This window comes from Taudactylus pleione, unplaced genomic scaffold (genome assembly GCF_031769625.1).
Source record: "Taudactylus pleione unplaced genomic scaffold, aTauple2 ptg000592l, whole genome shotgun sequence".
Classification (NCBI taxonomy): Eukaryota; Metazoa; Chordata; class Amphibia; order Anura; family Myobatrachidae; genus Taudactylus; species Taudactylus pleione.
The window spans coordinates 563,045-586,318 of NW_028284994.1; the positions used below are offsets into that span (position 1 = coordinate 563,045).

General features: G+C 41.6%; 1 protein-coding gene across 1 annotated transcript in view; it reads right to left on the reverse strand.

Moving 5' to 3' along the window:
* Positions 1–10,326, reverse strand: part of LOC148481191 (vomeronasal type-2 receptor 26-like) — a 191,242-nt gene extending 180,916 nt beyond the window's left edge. The window contains exon 1 of the mRNA XM_088453810.1: positions 10,176–10,326. Within this exon, the coding sequence (XP_088309936.1) occupies positions 10,176–10,326 (151 nt within the window). The remainder of the gene's footprint in view (positions 1–10,175) is intronic.
* Positions 10,327–23,274: the final 12,948 nt, after the last annotated feature.

A 23,274-nucleotide genomic window follows, 5' to 3' on the forward strand; every position in this document is an offset into this window, starting at 1 on the left:
CCTGGAATTTTGGTGGAAAAGGGGTACGACTAACTTTCACTGAGAGCCCTGCTTACACTGCCTACTCATCAGATCTCACTCATAAAATGGGTTCTAAATTTGGGGAGGGAATTTTATATGTGAACCAAAACACGTGAGATCTGACAATGGGAAAAGTATACTTTGGCTCATTTTGGGTCCAAGACTGGCGCGAAAACCCTAGCCAGACTTGGATCTCTGTCAGATCCCCTAATAGTCCTTTTCTGAGTCCAGATCTGCTTATCTCTAATACCAACAATATATTACACAGTACTGTCCAATCAGAGATTGTGTTTATATATTCACACCACATACTGAGACTAAGGAGCTTACATTCTAAGTCTATACTTGTGTGTGCATGTGTTTGTGTTTTTCATCTGCTCTGATATGGTGAAACTTTTTTGCCACTTTTTGTCTATGGAGTTTGCACACTTGCAAAAATTTAAGAAATAGGATTGTGTACAGTATGTGGACCCAGCATGTGTGTTTGGAGGAGGGTTCAAGGAGGGGGCATTGGGAATGTGGACTCTAATAGCAGGTGGATTATTATTATTAGAACACTGTAAAAAATGGAAAGCTTTGAATAAGTGTATCTAACTCTTACACACCTAGCGGTAGATTTACTTTCCCCCAGTTTGTTAAAGCTGCTGATGGTCATTGGTTTTGCCTGATGCATTTAAGGTAGCAACAGGAATAAATTATAAACCAGGCAGGATAAACATTTACTTCTGTTGCAGCTCTAAATCCATCGGCCAAAACCGACAATCATCGATGACTTTGCAAACTTGCAGGACAGTAAGTATCCCCAATCCTCTACTGTGTCATTTATCAACACTGCATAACTTATTACTGCACAGCCAGTTACAGTACAATGTATAATAGGAGTCAGGAACCATTGGGATAATGGGGAAAGGAATTCTATTATTGGGAAAAAATTTCTTTTGTATCACTGAAGAAATATAATTATACATCTATATTTTTCCGATAATAGAAAACCCCCCCATATGTGAACATGATGTCAATATTCAAATTTCTAGCACAGTAATATATCTGTTCATCACTATTGTACTCTAAACCTATTTTATGGAATATGGATGGAAATATATTTGTTTTTAAATATTTTTTTTAAATTGTAAGCTCTGAGAAGTAGGGCCCTCTACCTTCCCTCACTTACTGTACACCATCATCTCCACACTGCCATCAGCAGCACCAAACCTATGGGCTCTGCTAACACTGCTTTTATGGGTATTATGACTGCTGATCCAGCAATGGTTATATACTTTGTATCCCATGTTCTGCAGTGTTTATATACATTGCATCCCATTTTCTGCAATGTTTGTATTCACTGTATCCATTGATCGGCAATGTTTATATACATTGTATCCCATGTTCTGCAGTGTTTATATACATTGCATCCCATTTTCTGCAATGTTTGTATTCACTGTATCCATTGATCGGCAATGTTTATATACATTGTATCCCATGTTCTGCAGTGTTTATATACTGTACATTGTATTGAATGTTCTGCGGTGTTTATATACATTGTATTCTCTCATTCTGAAGGGTTTATATACATCATATCCCATGTTCTTCAGTGTTTATATACATTGCATCCCATGTTCTGCAGTGTTTATATACATTGTATCCCCTCATTCTGCAGGGTTCATATACATTATATCCCATGTTCTGCAGTGTTTAAATACTTTGTATCCCATGTTCTGCAGTGTTTATATACATTGTAGCCCATGTTCTGCAGTGTTTATATACATTGTATCCCATGTTCTGCAGTGTTTATATACTGTACATTGTATCCCCTCATTCTGCAATGTTTATATACACTTTGGGCCTGATTCAGAGCTGAACGCTCTGACCAGAGTGCTCGCTCTGAATCAGGGCCCTCCTACCTTTTTTTGGAGTGTCCTCATGGACGCTCACATAGCTGTGGGTTACCACGCACAGCTATAGCGAGGGTCCAATATGATGGTCGCGATGGTCTTGACCATCGCGACCATCGGGCTTGCGACAGAGATGCTGCAGTAGGGTTGCCGCCGCAAGCCCTGGACTGATTTTGGCTCTATTAGACCCAAAATCACTCCCACTGACACTAGTGATGTCAGTGGGGCCGGCTTGAGACGGTAGGCATTCCCATGGGAACGCCTCCATCTGGCAGGCACGCCCCCGGCACGCCCACCAAAGGGGGCGTGCTGTCAATCAACATCGACAGCACACCCCCTTTGGTGCGAGACCTGGAGCGATGGTGAGCCCGTCACTCGCTGGGTCTCGTGCAGGCGCACGACGGAGCTCCCTCCATCGTGCGCATGTGCAGTGGGGAACATCGACCTGCTTGCAAGCTTCCTGCCGCTCACGAGCGGGTCTGAATGACCCCCTTTATCCTATGTTCTGCAATGTTTTGTGCTGTGTTTTTTTCCAGATTTGTTAATACTGTTTCTATTTGTATACTTTGTAAGATGCAGCAGACCCCTTGTGGCAGCAACATAATAATACAAACAATAATAAAAAAAATTTATAAATCTTATAAGAAATAATTGTATTGCCTGTTAGGGATATAAGTTCCCCTTACAGACACCCGTTCATATTTTTTATTGTACATCCAGTCACTGTATGTGTTTGGAGAAACACCCTGTGACTGCACAACTGAATGATAGAAGATATGATCACTAGATAGGAAAATCCACTGTTTTTGAGAATGTGATTGCCGCTGTGTAATACAGATATGAGTACTGCAGTGATTTCCAAACATTATAAAATTAACCCATGCATTCAAGGAGCATAATAAAGGTTTCTACATTATATATTGTTTTTTTTTTCTCTTTGTCATTTGAGTGTCCCGGCAGCAGATCAGATTTCATCTCAGAGACCAAACGGCAGTGACACAAATCACTGCGCCACTAATAGGAGAGTGACACAAATCACTGCGTTACTAATAGGAGAGTGACACAAATCACTGCGCTACTAATAGGAGAGTGACACAAATCACTGCGCTACTAATAGGAGAGTGACACAAATCACTGCGCTACTAATAGGACAGTGACACAAATCACTGCGCTACTAATAGGAGATTGACACAAATCACTGCACTACAAATAGGAGAGTGACACAAATCACTGCGCTACTAATAGGAGAGTGACACAAATCACTGCGCTACTAATAGGAGAGCGATACAAATCACTGCACTACTAATAGGAGAGTGACACAAATCACTGTGCTACTAATAGGAGAGTGACACAAATCACTGCGCTACTAATAGGAGAGCGACACACATCACTGCAATACTAATAGGAGAGTGACACAAATCACTGCACTACTAAATAGGAGAGTGACACAAATCACTGCGCCACTAATAGGAGAGTGACTCAAATCACTGCGCTACTAATAGGAGAGTGACACAAATCACTGCGCAACTAATAGGAGAGTGACACAAATCACTGCACTACTAATAGGAGAGTGACACAAATCACTGCACTACTAATAGGAGAGTGACACAAATCACTGCGCTACTAATAGGAGAGTGACACAAATCACTGCGCTACTAATAGGAGAGTGACACAAATCACTGCACTACTAATAGGAGAGTGACACAAATCATTGCACTACTAATAGGAGAGTGACACAAATCACTGCGCTACTAATAGGAGAGTGACACAAATCACTGCGCTACTAATAGGAGAGCGATACAAATCACTGCACTACTAATAGGAGAGTGACACAAATCACTGCGCTACTAATAGGAGAGTGACACAAATCACTGCATTACTGATAGGAGAGTTACACAAATCACTGCGCTACTAATAGGAGAGTGACACAAATCACTGCGCTACTAATAGGAGAGCGACACAAATCACTGCGCTACTAATAGGAGAGCGACACACATCACTGCACTACTAATAGGAGAGTGACACAAATCACAGCGCTACTAATAGGAGAGCGACACAAATCACTGCGCTACTAATAGGAGAGCGACACACATCACTGCACTACTAATAGGAGAGTGACACAAATCACTGCACTACAAAATAGGAGAGTGACACAAATCACTGCGCCACTAATAGGAGAGTGACACAAATCACTGCGCTACTAATAGGAGAGTGACACAAATCACTGCGCTACTAATAGGAGAGTGACACAAATCACTGCACTACTAATAGGAGAGTGACACAAATCACTGCACTACTAATAGGAGAGTGACACAAATCACTGCGCTACTAATAGGAGAGTGACACAAATCACTGCGCTACTAATAGGAGAGCGATACAAATCACTGCACTACTGATAGGAGAGTGACACAAATCACTGCGCTACTAATAGGAGAGTGACACAAATCACTGCATTACTGATAGGAGAGTTACACAAATCACTGCGCTACTGATAGGAGAGTGACACAAATCACTGCGCTACTAATAGGAGAGTGACACAAATCACTGCACTACTAATAGGAGAGTGACACAAATCACTGCACTACTAATAGGAGAGTGACACAAATCACTGCACTACTAATAGGAGAGTGACAGAAATCACTGCGCAACTAAATAGGAGAGTGACACAAATCACTGCGCTACTAATAGGAGAGTGACAGAAATCACTGCACTACTAATAGGAGAGCGACACTAATCACTGCGCTACTAAATAGGAGAGTGACAGAAATCACTGCACTACTAATAGGAGAGTGACAGAAATCACTGCACTACTAATAGGAGAGTGACACAAATCACTGCACTACTAATAGGAGAGTGACACAAATCACTGCGCTTCTAATAGGAGAGCGACACAAATCACTGCGCTACTAATAGGAGAGTGACACAAATCACTGCGCTACTAATAGGAGAGTGACACAAATCACTGCGCTACTAATAGGAGAGTGACTGAAATCACTGCGCTACTAAATAGGAGAGTGACACAAATTACTGCGCTACTAATAGGAGAGTGACACAAATCACTGCACTACTAATAGGAGAGTGACACAAATCACTGCGCTACTAATAGGAGAGTGACACAAATCACTGCACTACTAATAGGAGAGAGACAGAAATCACTGCACTACTAATAGGAGAGTGACAGAAATCACTGCACTACTAATAGGAGAGTGACAGAAATCACTGCACTACTAAGAGGAGAGTGACACAAATCACTGCGCTACTAATAGGAGAGTGACACAAATCACTGCACTACTAATAGGAGAGAGACAGAAATCACTGCACTACTAATATGAGAGTGACAGAAATCACTGCACTACTAAATAGGAGAGCGACACAAATCACTGCACTACTAATAGGAGAGTGACAGAAATCACTGCACTACTAATAGGAGAGTGACACAAATCACTGCACTACTAATAGGAGAGTGACACAAATCACTGCGCTACTAATAGGAGAGCGACACAAATCACTGTGCTACTAAATAGGAGAGCGACACAAATCACTGCACTACTAAATAGGAGAGTGACACAAATCACTGCGCTACTAAAAGGAGAATGACACAAATCACTGCGCTACTAATAGGAGAGTGACACAAATCACTGCGCTACTAATAGGAGAGTGACACAAATCACTGCGCTACTAAATAGGAGAGCGACACAAATCACTGCGCTACTAATAGGAGAGTGACACAAATCACTGCGCTACTAAATAGGAGAGCGACACAAATCACTGCGCTACTAATAGGAGAGTGACACATGTGAGATTACTGGGAATCATACAACTTAACCATAGTCTTTTATCATACAATTTAGTTATCTATTCAATTTATTTACATCATGTGTTGTACATCTAACATTTCCCACTTCAAAATAAAACTGTTATTTTTCTGAAAAAGTCTAAGAAATTGTTTAATAAACATAAACCTTGTACTATATCAGCAGATTTAAAAGGAATAGATGAGAGTAAAATATTGGTTAAGGACTAATTATATTCTATATATGAGAGATAATGTAAATTATGAATATGCATCTATCATCTCCTATATGATAATGTTCTGCAGATGTTTGGAATAGTAGAAGTTATAATGTCCTACAGATGTGTCCTTACAAACTGTGGCTGCTGTCGTTCCAAATAGCCCCTCTCAGTGCACCAGATCCCATGTGACTTGGCTGCGCTGAGTCTCTTTAACTGAAACTCTCCATCTCATATGCATAAATAAAACAACTGGAAGTGACAAGTCTGCATTGCTATCGTACACTGACCACTGGTGTTTGCAAGATGTGTACATCTGTGTGCGATCTGTGGGCCAGATTCACAAAGGATCATAATGTGACAGCAAGGCACCCCACTGCGATCGCAATGCAAACTCAGCACTAAATAAGGACGTCCACTTTACCATGCGCACATCTGTATTACTTAGCAGAATAGCGAAACCATCAGTACTGGCATACCTGTGTTCAGGCCAAACAACCTGCCCCCCGTCACCACCTACAAATGGCACTACCTGTCAATCAGTCTGCGATGGGTCTGCTTACCCTCTGCAATCACAGTCCAGATCACAGTGACTGGTTACAGCACATTCAGCTTGGATCGCAGTTGCTTTTATGCATGCAGTCAGCTGATTTTTGCGGCCAGCACATGTGTAAGCATCGCAGTGATACTTATGCATGCGTAGAATGCAAAAATTGGCTGACTGCATGCGTACGAGCAACTGCGATCCAAGCTGAATCAGGGCCTGTTTGTGATCTGTACAAATGTAACAAGGGCTCCGGTGTGATCAGCCACGGCTTTTCCTCATGCCGAGGTCCATTGTGCTTAATCTGTGACTTTCTCTATGTGTAAAACCAATTCCTACATGTGTAATAATTTCCTAAAGTCACAGCCTATTGTGTCTGGGGCTCTGACAGCTGCTTTGTGCTGTGTCTGTAATGTGACAAAGATGCAAAATGTAAAGAAATATGTTCTGACAAAGATGCAAAATGTAAAGAAATATGTTCTGCTTCTCATCTTCTCATCAGTGGCACCGAGATCTTGCACCATATGGCATAAAGCATTCAGTGTACGAAAACACATCTGTATAAGTCAGACAGAACAATATTATTAGTATAAGATTATAGATTGATATAGTCAGTTATGTTATTGAGGGGATGTACTTAGTATGCCAGCGGACAGGATGCCAGCCATCAAAATCCTGATTTCTGGAAGCCTGACCCGGGAATAAAGATAGGCATCGAAATCCTGATGTCTATCTAAATCCCAATGCTGGAATCTCAACAGATGCTATCCGATCAAAGGTACACTGGGGCATTAGGGTTAGGCTTTGGAGTTGACATTAGGGTTAATAACTAAGAGGGGAGGGTGCGGAGTGGGGAGGGTTAGGATGCAAGAAGGGAGGGCTAGGGGGAGAAGGGGGGAAGGTTAGTATACTTACCTCACCCCTGTCCCGATACCAAACATAAGGATGCCGCTGTCGGCATTTTGACAGTAGCATCCTGACTGCCAGTATTTCATACCCAACCCATTGTTGAGATGTCACCGTCAGATTTATGCAACATTACATCCTCATGTACTTACAGTATGCAGAAGACATTGGAGAGAAGATTCTGTCCTGGCCTCTCTAGAAATGTTCCTGGTTGATGGTTGATTCCCTCAGTAATGGTATCTTCTGCCTGAGAATATTGGTTCCTTGTACATCACCTAACTGTAAGGTGACATCCAGGTGTGGTGTTCTGTGTGTCAGATCTGCAGAGTGTTGCACACATGGATTGCAACAGAAACAGGATCACTAATATGTCAGATACCGTGTAACAGAAACTCAGGGGTATTCTAAAGGGCTTGTTCTCTCTTCCCATACTCATTACTGACAGGTGCAGGAGTGTGTATGGCAGGAGGTAACATAGGAGATACTGAGAGCTTTATATTCATTCTACATTACTATTATATCATCACCAGTAAATATAGAACAGTGCTACAGATTAGAAGACAAGTAAAACTTAAATTAAAAAGCAGCATACACAGGGGAGCACAGCACATAGGGACCCATCTCTATGTATTAGTGATTAAAAGTGGAACTAATTAAATAAAAAAATGCTGCTGATATTTTATTTCATATGATACCAATTATTATGATCAGCCAATAATATATATTTTACAAAGGTCAAAAGTAAAGTAAGGAACCAAAGATGTTGTCCACAAATACTATAAAATAGGAAACATAGGGTTACATTGACCATCATCATGACTGTGCCCAGTGGTGTAACTATGACTTTTGATCCCCCTGCCAAAAAAATTTCTGGCGCCCCCCAATGGCATTTTGGTAAAATGAAAACCGGGCTGTTTATAGGCACTTTGGCTCCCAGTGGATACAGATAAAATGTGCCCCTACCCCCCATAGACAGTTTACATTATTTGTCATTTTTCCACCCTCCTTATAGTAATGTCCCTTACACATTATGCCACACACCGTAATGCCCATTACACATTATAACACACATCATAATGCCCATTACACATTATGCCACACACTGTGATGCCCATTATGCATTATGCCACACATCATAATGTCAAATACACAATATGCCACATACCAAAATGCTCATTGTATAATATGCCACATACAGTTATGCCCCTAACAACATTTCATGCCCCACAGTATGGCTTCTAATTACTTTTAAATTACCTGCTCATTGTCAGGGGTCTCATGCTGGTTTCCAGGGGTTTAATGCTATGGGATCCATGCTTGTTGCCAGGGGTTTCATGCTCATTGCCAGGGGTTCCATGCTCATTGCCAGGGGTCTCATGACATAAGATGCAGCTTTCTGCATCTTCTGCTGGTGGCACCAGTATTCTAGGCACTTCTGGGTAATGCTATGTGCCCTGTGCTTCCCTGACAGAGGCTAGAGGTCAAGCAGGTGCTCTAGCATCTGTCTCCTCCTGGGAAGCAGACATTTTTGGAGGGACATTTTCAGAAGTTTCCATGCAGATTGCTAGGTCATATGGAATCTGCATAAATACTGCCCAAAACCACTGCATCCCCAAGCCTCCGAAGGTTCTGCAGGGGCTATTGTTATTCCCCTGACTGGGCCTTCTTTCTTATTAAGGGGGTATTCAATTACAGGCAAAATTGACAATTTTTGCCTTCGTTGGTGAAATCAGCCATCTGATTGGCCAATATCGTGGCCGATATCAGCTTTGAATGGCTGATTTTGCAGCCAATTTCGCCAATGGGCCTAGGGCAGGCAAAAAAATTAGCGAAATCCCTATTTTTGGGTAATAATGTGGGGATTTCTTACAGAAAATTTTGGGCAGCCCCCCCTTAGTGATTCTTTAGTAGGAAAAAAAATTGTAAAATATGACCAAAAATTTCAGCGGTCATTTTTTGCCAAAGTGAGCAACTTACGATTTTTTTTTGCTAAAGTATCATTAGGGGTGCTGTCAAAAGGGTTCCAAAAGAAATCCCACATTTTTATAGCCAAAAATAGGGATTTTAAATTTTTTTTGTATGATCTGGGATGGAGAAAACTTTTCTCCAGTTATTTTTCTCCAATTGCATTTTCACCTATTTTTTTTATGAAAATATTGCGTTTTTTGTCAAAAAACATCCGTTTTCGCCTATGGCAAAAAAAACCCGGTGGTTTTCACCGCTAATTGAATACGTCCCTAAGTAGGAACCTGATCATTGTATTTATTAAATCTTTGAACCCATGTTATAGGAGAGCTGAGTACCACCTAGGTACAGCCTATACCTAGCAGCATGTTGGGATAAGCTGGCCATACACCAGAATGTTATCATTACAACCAACTAGTTAGATGGATGGATTGTTAATCGGGCTGTGTGTGGGGGCAAACTATATTTCTATTGCTCCCAAACTCAACAAAATGGGCAGTGAAACTAGTTGGAAATATCAAACATGTTTAATTGCTTTTCCAATTAATTGCTCAATAATAATTCTAGTGTGAATGAAAAGTTTTATACCCCCACAACTGAATGATAAGTAGGTAGACACTGCCTTCTAGCATCCACCTACCTTTGTCATAGTCATCTCTTGGCTCCAGACAGCAGAAGTCGGACCAGGGACACCAAGCTGACCTTCATAAAGGAGAGACTGTACTGCAAGGAGCTAGCCCTCACTGCTCTCAACCAGCTCATGGACCCCAACCAGCACCTTTCCGATGCCCACACTTATTGTGCCTACCTGGGGCAGCATGAGTCCCAGCACTCACTGCTGCTCAATGACTTGAAGTTGAAAAGTTTCTCCTTCACCCCAGATTTCCAGAGCCTCTTTGACAAGAAGGAGCCATGGTGGAGTGAAGGGAGAACAAGGCTCTGCTCTACATCCAGAAGTTGTGCCAGAGCAGCAAGGGGTCCTTCCATCCACTACCAGGGAGAGTGGCTCACCCTCAATAAGTTCCAGTTTGTTAGCATATGGGAGCAGCCTAGACCCGAAACAGAGAATCAGTCACAAAAGGTACAGAGTGGAGTAGCCAGGGGAACAGGAAAGAATCTACAAAGTTACTGTAGTATTAGCCAAGGAGATGTGGCACACTCTTCAAAGTTAGGGTAAAGTCTTCTGGTGACCCAAATCTGTGCTCTACATGTCCCCACTGAAGGCATTCTTTACCCATCATCAGCGGTGGGCTATAATGTATAGCAATAGCCAATCCTGCACCAATTGCAACCAAAGAGCTTGCACTTCTGGTATGTATCTACTGTAGCCCTGGTGCCCTCACCTCCAGTCCAGATTTGTGTCTTGTGTGATTTTCCAGTTGGGGACACAAGGTGCAGATAGGTCAGCAGCTCCAAGGCACTGATATGCATTTTAGGGCAAACAACTACATAATGTTTATGAGGAAAAAAATCCCATATACATATAATTGAACCCACAATGTTGCATTATATGTACAGTAGGGGTGATTTCTGAAATCTGAACCCCCCCGAGCCCCCCCGATCCGAGTCCGATCCGAGTCAGGCTCGACTTTTCCCGCCTGACTCGGATCTGAAATCGAGGCAAAACGTCATCATCCCGCCTTCCGAGTCTCGCGGGTTTTGGATCCTATATAAGGTACCCACGTTGGTGCCATTTTCTCACTCGGCTGTGGACAGTGAAGAGGGAGGGTGGGAGTTAGGGCTGTGTAGTGTAGTGTAGTGTAGTGCTGCTGTTGTCCACTACTTCAAAGTCCATAGGGGCTGGCTGTGTTGTGCTGTGCTGCTGTTGTTAATAGGGGCTGTATCCACTACTTCAAAGTCCATAGGGGCTGGCTGGACTGTGTTGTGCAGTCAGTTCTCCATAGGGGCTGTGTCCACTCCAAAGTCCTGTGCAGTGTCCCAGTCCTAAAGGGGTGCTGTAGTGTTGTCCAGGGGGTGCTCTGTCCATCAGGGGTGCTCCCCCCAAGTGCTAAAAAAATAATATATTTTCTGTGTTTGTGAATTGTGTGCGCAGTAGCCGCACGTGCATCAACAAAGTAGTGCCATGCATGCGCCTGTGTCATAAGTAAAGGGCCAGCTGGCTTGACTGTTAAGGGTGCTGTAACCCCTGAAAGTACACTCCAGTCCAAATAAAAAAAAAATTATTTTCTGTGTTTGTGAATTGTGTGCGCAGTAGCCGCATGTGCATCAACAAAGTAGTGCCAAGCGTGCGCCTGTTCATAAGTAAAGGGCCGGCTGGCTTGACCGTTAAAGGGTGCTGTAACCCCCAAAGTACACTCCAGTCCAAACCCCAAAAAAAATAATTTTCTGTGTTTGTGAATTGTGTGCGCAGTAGCCGCACGTGCATCAACAAAGTAGTGCCAAGCGTGCGCCTGTGTCATATGTAAAGGGCCGGCTGTCTTGACCATTAAAAGGTGCTGTAACCCCCGAAAGTACACTCCAGTCCAAACAAAAAAAAAAATTATTTTCTGTGTTTTGGAATTGTGTGCGCAGTAGCCGCACGTGCATCAACAAAGTAGTGCCAAGCGTGCGCCTGTGTCATAAATAAAGGGCCGGCTGGCTTGACCATTAAAGGGTGCTGTAACCCCCGAAAGTACACTCCAGTCCAAACAAAAAAAAAATTATTTTCTGTGTTTGTGAATTGTGTGCGCAGTAGCCGCACGTGCATCAACAAAGTAGTGCCAAGCGTGTGCCTGTGTCATAAGTAAAGGGCCGGCTGGCTTGACCGTTAAGGGTGCTGTAACCCCCGAAAGTACACTCCAGTCCAAACCAAAAAAAAAATTATTTTCTGTGTTTGTGAATTGTGTGCGCAGTAGCCGCACGTGCATCAACAAAGTAGTGCCAAGCGTGCGCCTGTGTCATAAGTAAAGGGCCAGCTGGCTTGACCGTTAAAGGGTTCTGTAACCCCCAAAGTACACTCCAAAACAAAAAAATATATATTTTTTGTGTTTGTGACTTGTGTGCACTGTGGCTGCACGTGCATCAACAAAGGAGCAGCGCCAAGCGTGCGCCTGTGTCCCATAAGTAAAGAGCCGGCTGGCTCATTTCTTAAAGGGTGGTGTAACCCACAAAGTGCACTACTCTCCAGCAAAAATAAAAAAATATTTTCTGTGTTTGTGTGCGCTTTAGCCGCACGTATATATCAATATAACATAAATGGAGGACCAAACTTTCTCCGATAAAAATAAAATAGGGAAAGATCAAGAACCACTTCCTCCTAGTGCTGTTGCTGCTGCTGGGAGTTGTTCATCATCCCAGAGAGGAAGTAGGAACATCACTACTTTTACTAAACAATTGACCCTCCAACAGTCCCTAGCGATGAGGATGAAGTACGACAGCAGTCATCCTGAAGCAAAACGTATAATTGAGGCCTTGACTGAAATGTTGGTGTTAGACGTGCGTCCGGTATCCGCCATTAGTGCAGTGGGATTTAGACAATTGATGGAGGTAGTGTGTCCTCGGTTCCAAATCCCGTCTAGATTCCACCAGCATCCTCAAAGCAGCAGCGACAAGCGTGCGTCTGTCTGTTAAAGGGTGGTGACACCCTCAAAGTGTGCTACACAAACAATTAAAATATTGTTCTTTTTTTTTCTGTCTTTGTGAAATGTGTGGGCTGTAGCCGCACCTGCATCCTTAAAGCAGCAGCGACAAGCATGCGTCTGTCTGTTAAAGGGTGGTGACACCCTTAAAGTGTGCTACACAAACAATTAAAATATTGTTCTTTTTTTTTCTGTCTTTGTGAATTGTGTGGGCTGTAGCCGCACTTGCATCCTCAAAGCAGCAGTGACAAGCGTGCGTCTGTCTGTTAAAGGGTGTTGTAACTCTCAAAGTGCTCCAAAAAATAAAAAAATGTTTTTAATGTGTTTGTGACTTGTGTGCGATGTAGCCGCACTTGCATCTTCAAAGCAGCAGCGACAAGCGTGCGTCTGTCTGTTAAAGGGTGGTGACACCCTCAAAGTGTGCTACACACACAATTAAAATATTGTTCCTTTTTTTTCGGTCTTTGTGAAATGTGTGGGCTGTAGCCGCACCTGCATCCTTAAAGCAGCAGTGACAAGCGTGCGTCTGTCTGTTAAAGGGTGGTGACACCCTCAAAGTGTGCTACACAAACAATTAAAATATTGTTCTTTTTTTTTCTGTCTTTGTGAATTGTTTGGGCTGTAGCCGCACTTGCATCCTCAAAGCAGCAGCGACAAGCGTGCGTCTGTCTGTTAAAGCGTGTTGTAACTCTCAAAGTGCTCCAAAAAATAAAAATTTTTTTTTAATGTGTCTGTGACTTGTGTGCGATGTAGCCGCACTTGCATCCTCAAAGCAACAGCGACAAGCGTGCGTCTGTCTGTTAAAGGGTGGTGACACCCTCAAAGTGTGCTACACAAACAATAAAAATATTCTTCTTCTTTTTTCTGTCTTTGTGAATTGTGTGGGCTGTAGCCGCACCTGCATCCTTAAAACAGCAGCGACAAGCGTGCGTCTGTCTGTTAAAGGGTGGTGACACCCTCAAAGTGTGCTACACAAACAATTAAAATATTGTTCTTTTTCTTTCGGTCTTTGTGAAATGTGTGGGCTGTAGCCGCACCTGCATCCTTAAAGCAGCAGCGACAAGCATGTGTCTGTCTGTTAAAGGGTGGTGTAACTCTCAAAGTGCTCCAAAAAATAAAAAACTGTTTTTTTAATGTGTTTGTGACTTGTGTGCGATGTAGCCGCACTTGCATCCTCAAAGCAGCAGCGACAAGCGTGCATCTGTCTGTTAAAGGGTGGTGACACCCTCAAAGTGTGCTACACAAACAATACAAACAATAAAAATATTCTTCTTTTTTCTGTCTTTGTGAATTGTGTGGGCTGTAGCCGCACCTGCATCCTTAAAGCAGCAGCGACAAGCGTGTGTCTGTCTGTTAAAGGGTGGTGACCCCCTCAAAGTGTGCTACACAAACAATTAAAATATTGTTCTTTTTTTTTCGGTCTTTGTGAATTGTGTGGGCTGTAGCCGCACTTGCATCCTCAAAGCAGCAGCGACAAGCGTGCGTCTGTCTGTTAAAGGACATCGGTGACAGCATCCAAGTAGGCATGTCAGACAGTCCGTACCTGTACTGGCAGGAAAAAGAAGCAATTTGGAGGTCCCTGTACAAACTGGCTCTATTTTACCTGAGTTGCCCCCCCTCCAGTGTGTACTCCGAAAGAGTGTTTAGTGCAGCCGGGAACCTTGTCAGCGAAAGGCGTAGGAGGTTGCTTCCATAAAATGTGGAGAAGATGATGTTCATAAAATGAATTATCAACTCTTCCAGGGAGACCAGCCTCCAGAACGTACAGAGGGACCTGTGGTTCCAGCAGGGACGAATTAATACTCTGTGAGGATGAGGATGTACACACTGAAGAGGGTGAGGAATCGGTGGATGAGGAGGATGAGGATGACATCTTGCCTCCATAGAGCCAGTTTGTGCAGGGACAGATTAATTGCCAGCTTGTTTGTGGGGGCCCAAATGAACCAATCATTTCAGCCACAGTTGTGTGGCAGACCCTGGCGCTGAAATGATTGGTTTGTTAAAGTGTGCATGTCCTGTTTATACAACATAAGGGTGGGTGGGAGGACCCAAGGACAATTCCATCTTGCACCTCTTTTTTTTCTTTGCATTATGTACAGTTTGGGGCCTAGTTTTTCAAACTGCCATCCTGTCTGCCACTGCAGTTTCACGCCTAGAAGGGTCACGTGTTTGTGCCGCCCACTCGTGTCGCTTAGCATAGTCATCCAGCTACCTCGGTGCAACCTTTTGGACATAAAACACTATTGTGAGGTGTGAGGTGTTCAGAATAGACTGGAAATTAGTGGAAATTAAGGTTATTGAGGTTAATAATAGCATAGGAGCAGAAAAACCTACAAATTCTGTGATTTTAGCTGTTTTTATGCTTTTTTTCAAAAAAATACAGATCCAAAACACAAAACCCAGAACCCAAAACACGGAAGGGTGGTTTTGGCAAAACCAATCCAGATCCAAAACACGAAGAAAGATCCAGATCCAAAACCAAAACACAAAACACGAAAAGTGGCCGGTGCACACCCCTAATGTACAGTATATGGGAATTTTTTCCTCATAAACATGATTTAGTTGTTTGTCTTTAATGGGAACAATAGGTGTTGTGCCTCCCTCAAACCTGCAGCTTTTACTGGAGTTTGAATCATTTTATTATATATAATATTAACACATTCACCTAATTAAGTGCCTACTTGTCACATTTTTTATTTGGTGCATATTAGGGCAATTATTTTTAATTGGGCAGAATTTGTTTTATTATGCAGGAGAGCTGTAGGACAATATAAGAGGGAAGGCAATTCATGTAGTTAGTCACACCAGCTATAATAGTCTCTAAAGTTGGTTTGGTTACTTTGCTTTTTAACTTTCCTTCATCTTCCAATATAACCACAGATTAGTACTATAGAAATTGCATTAGTGAAAAGATCTGGGGCTTTATTTATGAAGCAGTGGCTTTTGCAAGCTGCTTCTACCCAGTGGGTTGCAGTTGGATATGTAAAATAGCACTCGCAATCAGTTTAAATCACCCCGGGCTTTACACAGACTGCATGTGCCTATTTAAATATTAACTTGCAACTCGCCAGGCAGAAGGGGCTTATACAAGATGTTGCTTTGCAAAAAAAAAGCCATAGGTCTGTTTTCTGATATTTCAATATGTCAATACTACTGTAAGGAGTAGCTGAAGCTAAAGGAGGGAATAGTCCATACTTTCTCAGGTGTCTCTCTCTCCTTGTATATTATATGTTTGGGGGCCTCAGTGAATCAACTTTTTTTTACAATGAGTTTATTCTACGGGCATCCACATTTTTATTGCTCCTAGGAGACATTTTGCACACCATTATACAGTATTTTTAAAATTATACCAAGCTGACATGAGTACTTTTTTATGGTTCCAGATGATGAGCATATCTGAGATACTTTGATGATTCACATACACTTCTAATAGGCTTCTCAAACGGTTAACTTGATTGGTCTTCTGAAAACAATACATGCTTATGAATGAGACAGTAAAGGTATGGAAAGTGAAGGCTTTATTTTCTATGGTCCATTATAAAAAAAATACTCATTTATGGAATATGTTTATGGAGGAGGATGGCTCGTCCCCCCCTTCCCCAGTTTTAAGTAAATAATTAGACTTGCAAAAGGTGTTTTTTTTTTCTTTTACAAAATACTTCTTCAAAACAAGCTGAAGTAGGCAAACTGTGGGCCTACTTCTATGACATCACAAGTTGGAGAGAAGTTGGCTGGTTAGATGTTAGGAGCACAATTTTAGTTGGAGGAAAGTTGATTGATGTATGGTCAGTGTAAGGCTTTCAGAAGCTCAGCTGATAATAGGATAAAGTTATGTCATATTTTGTGGCTAGAAATTGTTCTCTATGGTTGGTAGTGTTTTAATTGTGTGTAATTTCTCTGTTTTTGCTTGAACTGACTGATGGGTAAGCAGCCAATTAGGGAGTTGGCCACTGTCTGAGAGGATAAAATTGTTTACGTCGACCAGTTTAATGTAGGTGTCAGGATCCAACCAGTTTTGATTAGAGGTATTTGTCTGTGGGCACAGGGAAACTGACCACTGGGCAGTAGATGAAGCCGAGTTGAGATTGGAAAGTGCTTTAATGATGATTCTTGTTGGAGCATACTCTGGTGTAATGAGCTGGCTGGAAGTGTTAATGCTGTAGCAATGTACACTGAACACTGTGTTGATACTGGTAGGACTAAACACTAGGCTGGATACTATGGACTGTGGCTGGACACAGTAGAACTGGACACTGGACTGGAACCAGTGGACTATGGCTGTATACCAGGCTGGAACTGGACACTGGGCTGAAACTTGTGGAACTGGACACTGAACTAGCACCAGAGGACTTTGAAGGGATACCGATCTGGTACCAGCAGTGCTGGATGCTGTGGTAGCAGCTAAACTGTGTTTGAACACCAGCCTGGGGTCCATGGATTAGAGCTGGACACCAGGACAGAACTGGAGGATCTGGACACTGGGCTGTTTGCTAAGCTGGATTCAGTGGTACTGTAAGTATTGCCATACACTAAGCTGGACTCAGTGGTGCTGGAGTTATTGCTGTACTCTAAGTTGGAATCAGCGGTGCTAGTACTGTGATAAGGAACCAATGAAATTTGCACACAGGAATATATGTTTGCTTGCACGAGATTCTGAGGTAAATTGCATACCAGGATACAGGAACACTGCAACATAATGAGGAGTGGTTAACAAGTCTGAGATGAACTCCTGTGCAATTTGGAAATAGCAGGCAAGATACTCAGTTGAAACTCAAAGGTGGATGATTAATCTGGAAGGAAATAGCAAACTGAGAAGCAGACACTTGTACAAGGTAACTGAAGACTGGGAACTTGAATGCATTGAAGAGTTTCTGAAATCAGTGGACTATAGCTGAAGTCTGCACAGAGCTGAGAAGTTGGTGTCAAATATGTTGTCACTTGAATTGCATGAACTTAGTGGAAAAGGACCCAAGAAAACTCAGGAAAAATCTGTGACTTGGTAGGCTTAGCAGACAGGGAATCCAGCAAAGCAAGAACCTGTTGAAAAAAATAAAGGCTCATACACACTTAACGATATGCTCTATGAGCAATATCATTAAGTGTTGCCCTTCACTGTCGGGCTAAATGTTGCTCATGATGTTGGAGAGAACTCAAGGAAAAATCTACAACAAAAATAACTGGAAAGGTTCATTCAAGATCTTTGACAATTACTCTTATTTCTACGAGAACATCTTGAACCAACCAAAGGAAGCGGAATCTTAGGTAAGGAGAAAACTTTGTCTGAAAACATGGGACCTCCAAGAAAGGGAGTAGCATCATGATCAGGATCATAATCAGAGTCAGAGTCCAAGTCTAGCATTAGAATAAAATCCTTCTTTGTATTGATACATTCCAGAGAATCTCTATAATAACATGAAGCAGAGAATTCTACACATATTGTAACACTTGAAGGACCAGAAGACTGAGTATTAGAAGAACTATTGAAAGACTGGGTAGATGATGAAATCTGAGGTCAGAATATTCGTAGGAACTGCTGTATGAAGAAGACAGAGAATTATACCCAATTCTCATGTCCATGGTTGCAAATTCTGAAATGCTGCTTTTCTTGGGGGCATGGAAGTCCTTAGCATGCTGGCCCTTTAAAGGTTGATTTTGCTCATACTTCAAAGGAGTGGAGGACCAAGCAATAGATGGATTCTTGGCAGAACATTTAGAATGCTTGGAAGACTCTGAATGGGATGTCTTTGGACCAAATCCTTTTAATTACAGCATCACTGATCAACAGTAAATGTTGAAGCACTGGATCATTGGACTCAATAAGTTAGTTAGCCCATTAAAGGCTTGCCCCCTGAAGGTCAGAAAAAGATATCTAACTACATTGGCAGGATTAATTCCAGATGATGAATCAGACTACATAACAGTGAGATATCAATCCACCAGCACACAAAATTGAGTAATATCTCCATCAAACTAAGTAAATGATAAAGCATCAAACAAACTCTGGTACATTTAAACTTGCAATGAACATTGAGAAGCAGTAGTAGAGTCAGCCAGAGACTCTCCTGACTGGAGAGAGGATGTCATTTCTACAACTGACTTGCAAAAATAGGCACCTGGAACTGGCAGAACACTAAGAGCCCCCATTGGTGTCGAGACATTTTCATTTCCTTTTGAGGTTTAGGGCTCAGGACCATCAGTTAAGAAAACAAAATCCCTTCATGGGGTGGCAGGTTGAAGTATTTTACTGGGAGAAACAGATGGAAGCTTTTCCTTAGTATCAAATCTTTGCTTAACTTTATTACAGAAGGCTTGAAGGTTGCTAAATACTGGATCCTTAAACTCAATGAGCTTATTAGCCCACTCCAAGGCTGTTTCACTAAAAGCTGAGACTAAGTACTTAACTGTCAATACTGAAGTAATAGGAATTGGGGATGTGGCCTGAAAGTATGTGTAAGCAAGATTTCCATCAAGTAGAGAAAAGTCTGGTCAAAGGCTGAAGATGGAATAGGATTAGGTCCAGAGGAACTTGAATTGGCTGGAACCAAAGGAGACTGTACCAGACATATAGATAGAACTGGATTGAATCCAGATGAACTTGACTCAGCTGGAACTGAAGGAGATGGAATCTGGCTGAAACCAGAATGGGCAGAATTTGGGTTGGAAACAGAACAAATGGCAGTTCTTTGTCCTGAGACATGCTGAAAGTCTTGAGTGACTGTGCAGAACTCAAAGACAGAGTTGAAAAAATAGTACTTAGACTGGCAACCAACAGGGTGGAACTCTTAGGAGGTAACTGACAGGAGTCCATATCTAAATCTATAGCACTATGATTCCTTCCAGGGATCAATGCTCTGGAGACCCCCTCTGGGGATGAGGCCCTAAAGACTCCTTCTGGGGCTTGCAACTCAAGCACCCCTCCTGGGGTTGGCAAATCAGATGCCTCTCCTGAGGCTGGCAAATTAGATGCCTGGAATAGGACACCAATACTGAATTTGACTTTCTTTTTGGGTGACTTCTATAACATCACTATCTGGAATAGTGGGAACTGAAACTACAGATCACACATGAGATGATTTATATGACCTTTAGACCTGTCAACATTTCTTGACTTGCCAGGTGAACAGTCTTTAATGAAGTAATTAGAACTCCCACAGTAAAGGCAAAGGTGAAATTCTTTGTGATACTGACATTCAGCTTCTGAGAGCTTAGGCCGTGGGTAGCTCAGATGTTTGTCTTTGCTCTGCTTGGTAAGAGAGAACTGATCCCTAAAGGAGTTTCATTCAGTAGGCTCTTTCTGAAGGTATCATGATAATACTGGTTAGGAGATTTTGAAACTGTTAAAGCATCTGACAAAGTATTCCAAATAGTTCAGGATTCAGATAACTTTGTGACTGATAAGTCCATGAGCTATAGAGAGAAGTGATCATCTTCTCAGGAAGTTCATCCATAGAAGAGTCCACATGAGTTGATGCTTCTTGAAGAGATTGTGACATTAATGCTTGAATCTTCTCATAATTCTTCAGCCTGTTCATCTGACCTGACTTGGATCTGCCACTTGGGTCTGACCATTTGTGTCCATGTTAGGCCAGACCAAACTGTCAAGATCCAATCAATCTAGATATGAGGTTTTTGTATGTATGCAAAGGGACTGGGACCACCGGGCAGTTGATGAAGCTGAGTTAAGACTGGTACACTGAACACCGGGATGATACTGGCAAGAATGAACACTGGGCTGGATATAGTGGACTGTGGCCAAACACACTGGAACTGGACTTCAACCAGTGGTCTGTGCCTGGACATGGGCCAGAAATGGTGAAACTGGACACTAGGTGGGAACTAGTGGAATTGGACACTGAATTGTGTCCAGTGGACTGTGGCTGAACACTAGGTTGGGGCTGGTGGACGAGAGCTCAACACCAGTCCAGAACAGTGGATCTGGACACTGGGCTTGGAACAGTGGTACATGAGCTGGACACTGAGCAGACCTCAGTGGAACTTAAGGGAAGGTTGTTTGCTGAGCTGGATACAGAAATGCTGTAGGTATTGCTGTACAATGAGCTGGACTCAGCAGTGCTGGGGCTTTTGCTGTACACTGAGCTGTACTCAGAGGTGCTGGAGGTGTTGCTCTGCACTGAGCTGGACTCAGCGGTGCTGGAACTCTGACAAGGAACCAATTAAATATATAGACAAGTATATATGCTTGCTTGCAGGATATTCTGGGATTAATTGCATGCCAGGATACAGGAACACTGCAACAGAATTAGCAGTTCACTAATACAACAACTGGTTAACAAGTCTGAGAAGAACTCCTGTGCAATTTGGAAATAGCAGGTAAGATACTCTGGTGAAACTCAAAGGTGGATGATAAATCTGGAAAGAGACAGCAAACTGAGAAGTGGACATTTGTATAAGATATCTGCAGACTAGGAACTTGAATACATTGAAGAGTTTTTTTAAATCAGTGGACTGTAGCTGAAGTCTGCACATAGCTAAGAGGCTGTTGTTAGATATGTTGTAGCTTGAATTGCAGGAACTTAGCAGATAGGGCCCCAAGAAACTCAGGAAAAGTCTGTGATTTAGAAGACTCAGCAGACAGGGATCCAGCAAAGCAAGAAACTGTGGAAAAACTAAGAACTGTAGTATTACTACTAACTGGAGCCAGAAATAGCAATATGGCAATATGCTGCAATCAGGAGCCTGTGAGTCAGGATGTGTGTTTTTGCACTGGCACTGGATTAATTGCCAAAGAAGGCTTACATAGGATTTGCAGCTTTCTGATTGGTTACCAGTGTCAGCTAAGACAGGTGGCACTCTGATTGGAGTAATGCAAGCAGCTGACATGCTTCAACATTCTGACGTGCTTGCATCTGGACACAAACAAGACAAGAAGAAAACCTGATTTGCAGGACAGGTGGAGAAGGTAAGTCACATGACAAATTACTTAGAACATGAGTAAAGAAAGTCAGGATCATGACAGAAGGTCTTTGTATGTATTTACTAATCCTCAATGAATATGGTTTGATCCAAACTTTGACCTCAACCTGGCTGCACTGTGTGGTGAACTTCAAATTGTTGTTGTTATTGATGTGTTCTAGTAATAGGTCCAATTCAGTGATGCTTCCCCTCCATATGAAGAACACATAATCTATTAACCTCCTCCATAGGGCCAGATGTGCATCAAATTTATGTACAGACCAGATGTTGTTATGCTACCAATACCTCATAAAGAGATTTGCATAACTTGGCACAAAGCTAGTCCCCATAAAAGGCTTCAATATGTGACCTTTACCTCCTGTAAAGCCAGTGTCCAACTAAAAATATCTAGCATCTATTTTAACACACACAAGTACTAAAACTTATGCTATTTATTTGAATACATGATCTCATATTAATCCCTTATTTATTCCTAAAGTACAAATGATTTTATCCAACAAATAATTATATTTATTATTATACCACAAATATATTTTAACAATCCTTTCTTTGTGAATTACATTCACACATTTTATCTTTTAACTATGGAATTAAACAAAAAAAAAACATTCTAAAAATATGGAAGTGATAGGGCTGAAATGTTATTATTCTAATCAGAATTTTAAAAGGTAATTTTAACTATCAAAAGACAATTTTACATTAAAGTTGTGGCACAAATATCCTTTCTTTTTTATTTCTATACATTAATTTTAAAACTTTTTTGATATAATTATTTTCGTTTGGATTCTGATACAACAGTTATCAGCAAAGCTTTTGTTCCATTTTTACATAGTTTACCTAATATACGTGTTACACATCTCAAGAAGAAGTAAATCACTACACACATTATAAAAATAATAATAACATATTTTCCTAAACTCCAAAATAAACCTTTCCACCATTTAAATAATCCTGAAAATGTACCTAAAAACAATTAGGAGTCCACAAACAATCTTTTTCAATAGCTTGAGCATTATTTATTTTAAACTTACAGTACTCTTCAGTTATATTTAAATTATTATACTTTAATTTGTACAAACAATACATTCCTTAATATCTCCTAAATATATTCTTGTTATGTTGTAAATTACTTACTTTTGCATTATTGTTGGTTCAGTAGCTTTATTATAAAATGTTATAATTTAATGAATAACATAATATTTTGTTAACTTTTTATGTAGGGGCATGGTAGTGTTGTATTCATCCCTAGTTTTATTTCCTCATTTTTTCTTATCTAATTTACTTGCATAATATGGAATAGTATCAGACCAACATTATGATGCCTATGTGATACTTGAGAACAAACCCAACAATTATTTGTATTAAGTGTGTATCCTATCAACTGATAAAAAACATCTATAGAATGTTGGTCTCTAAAGTAATT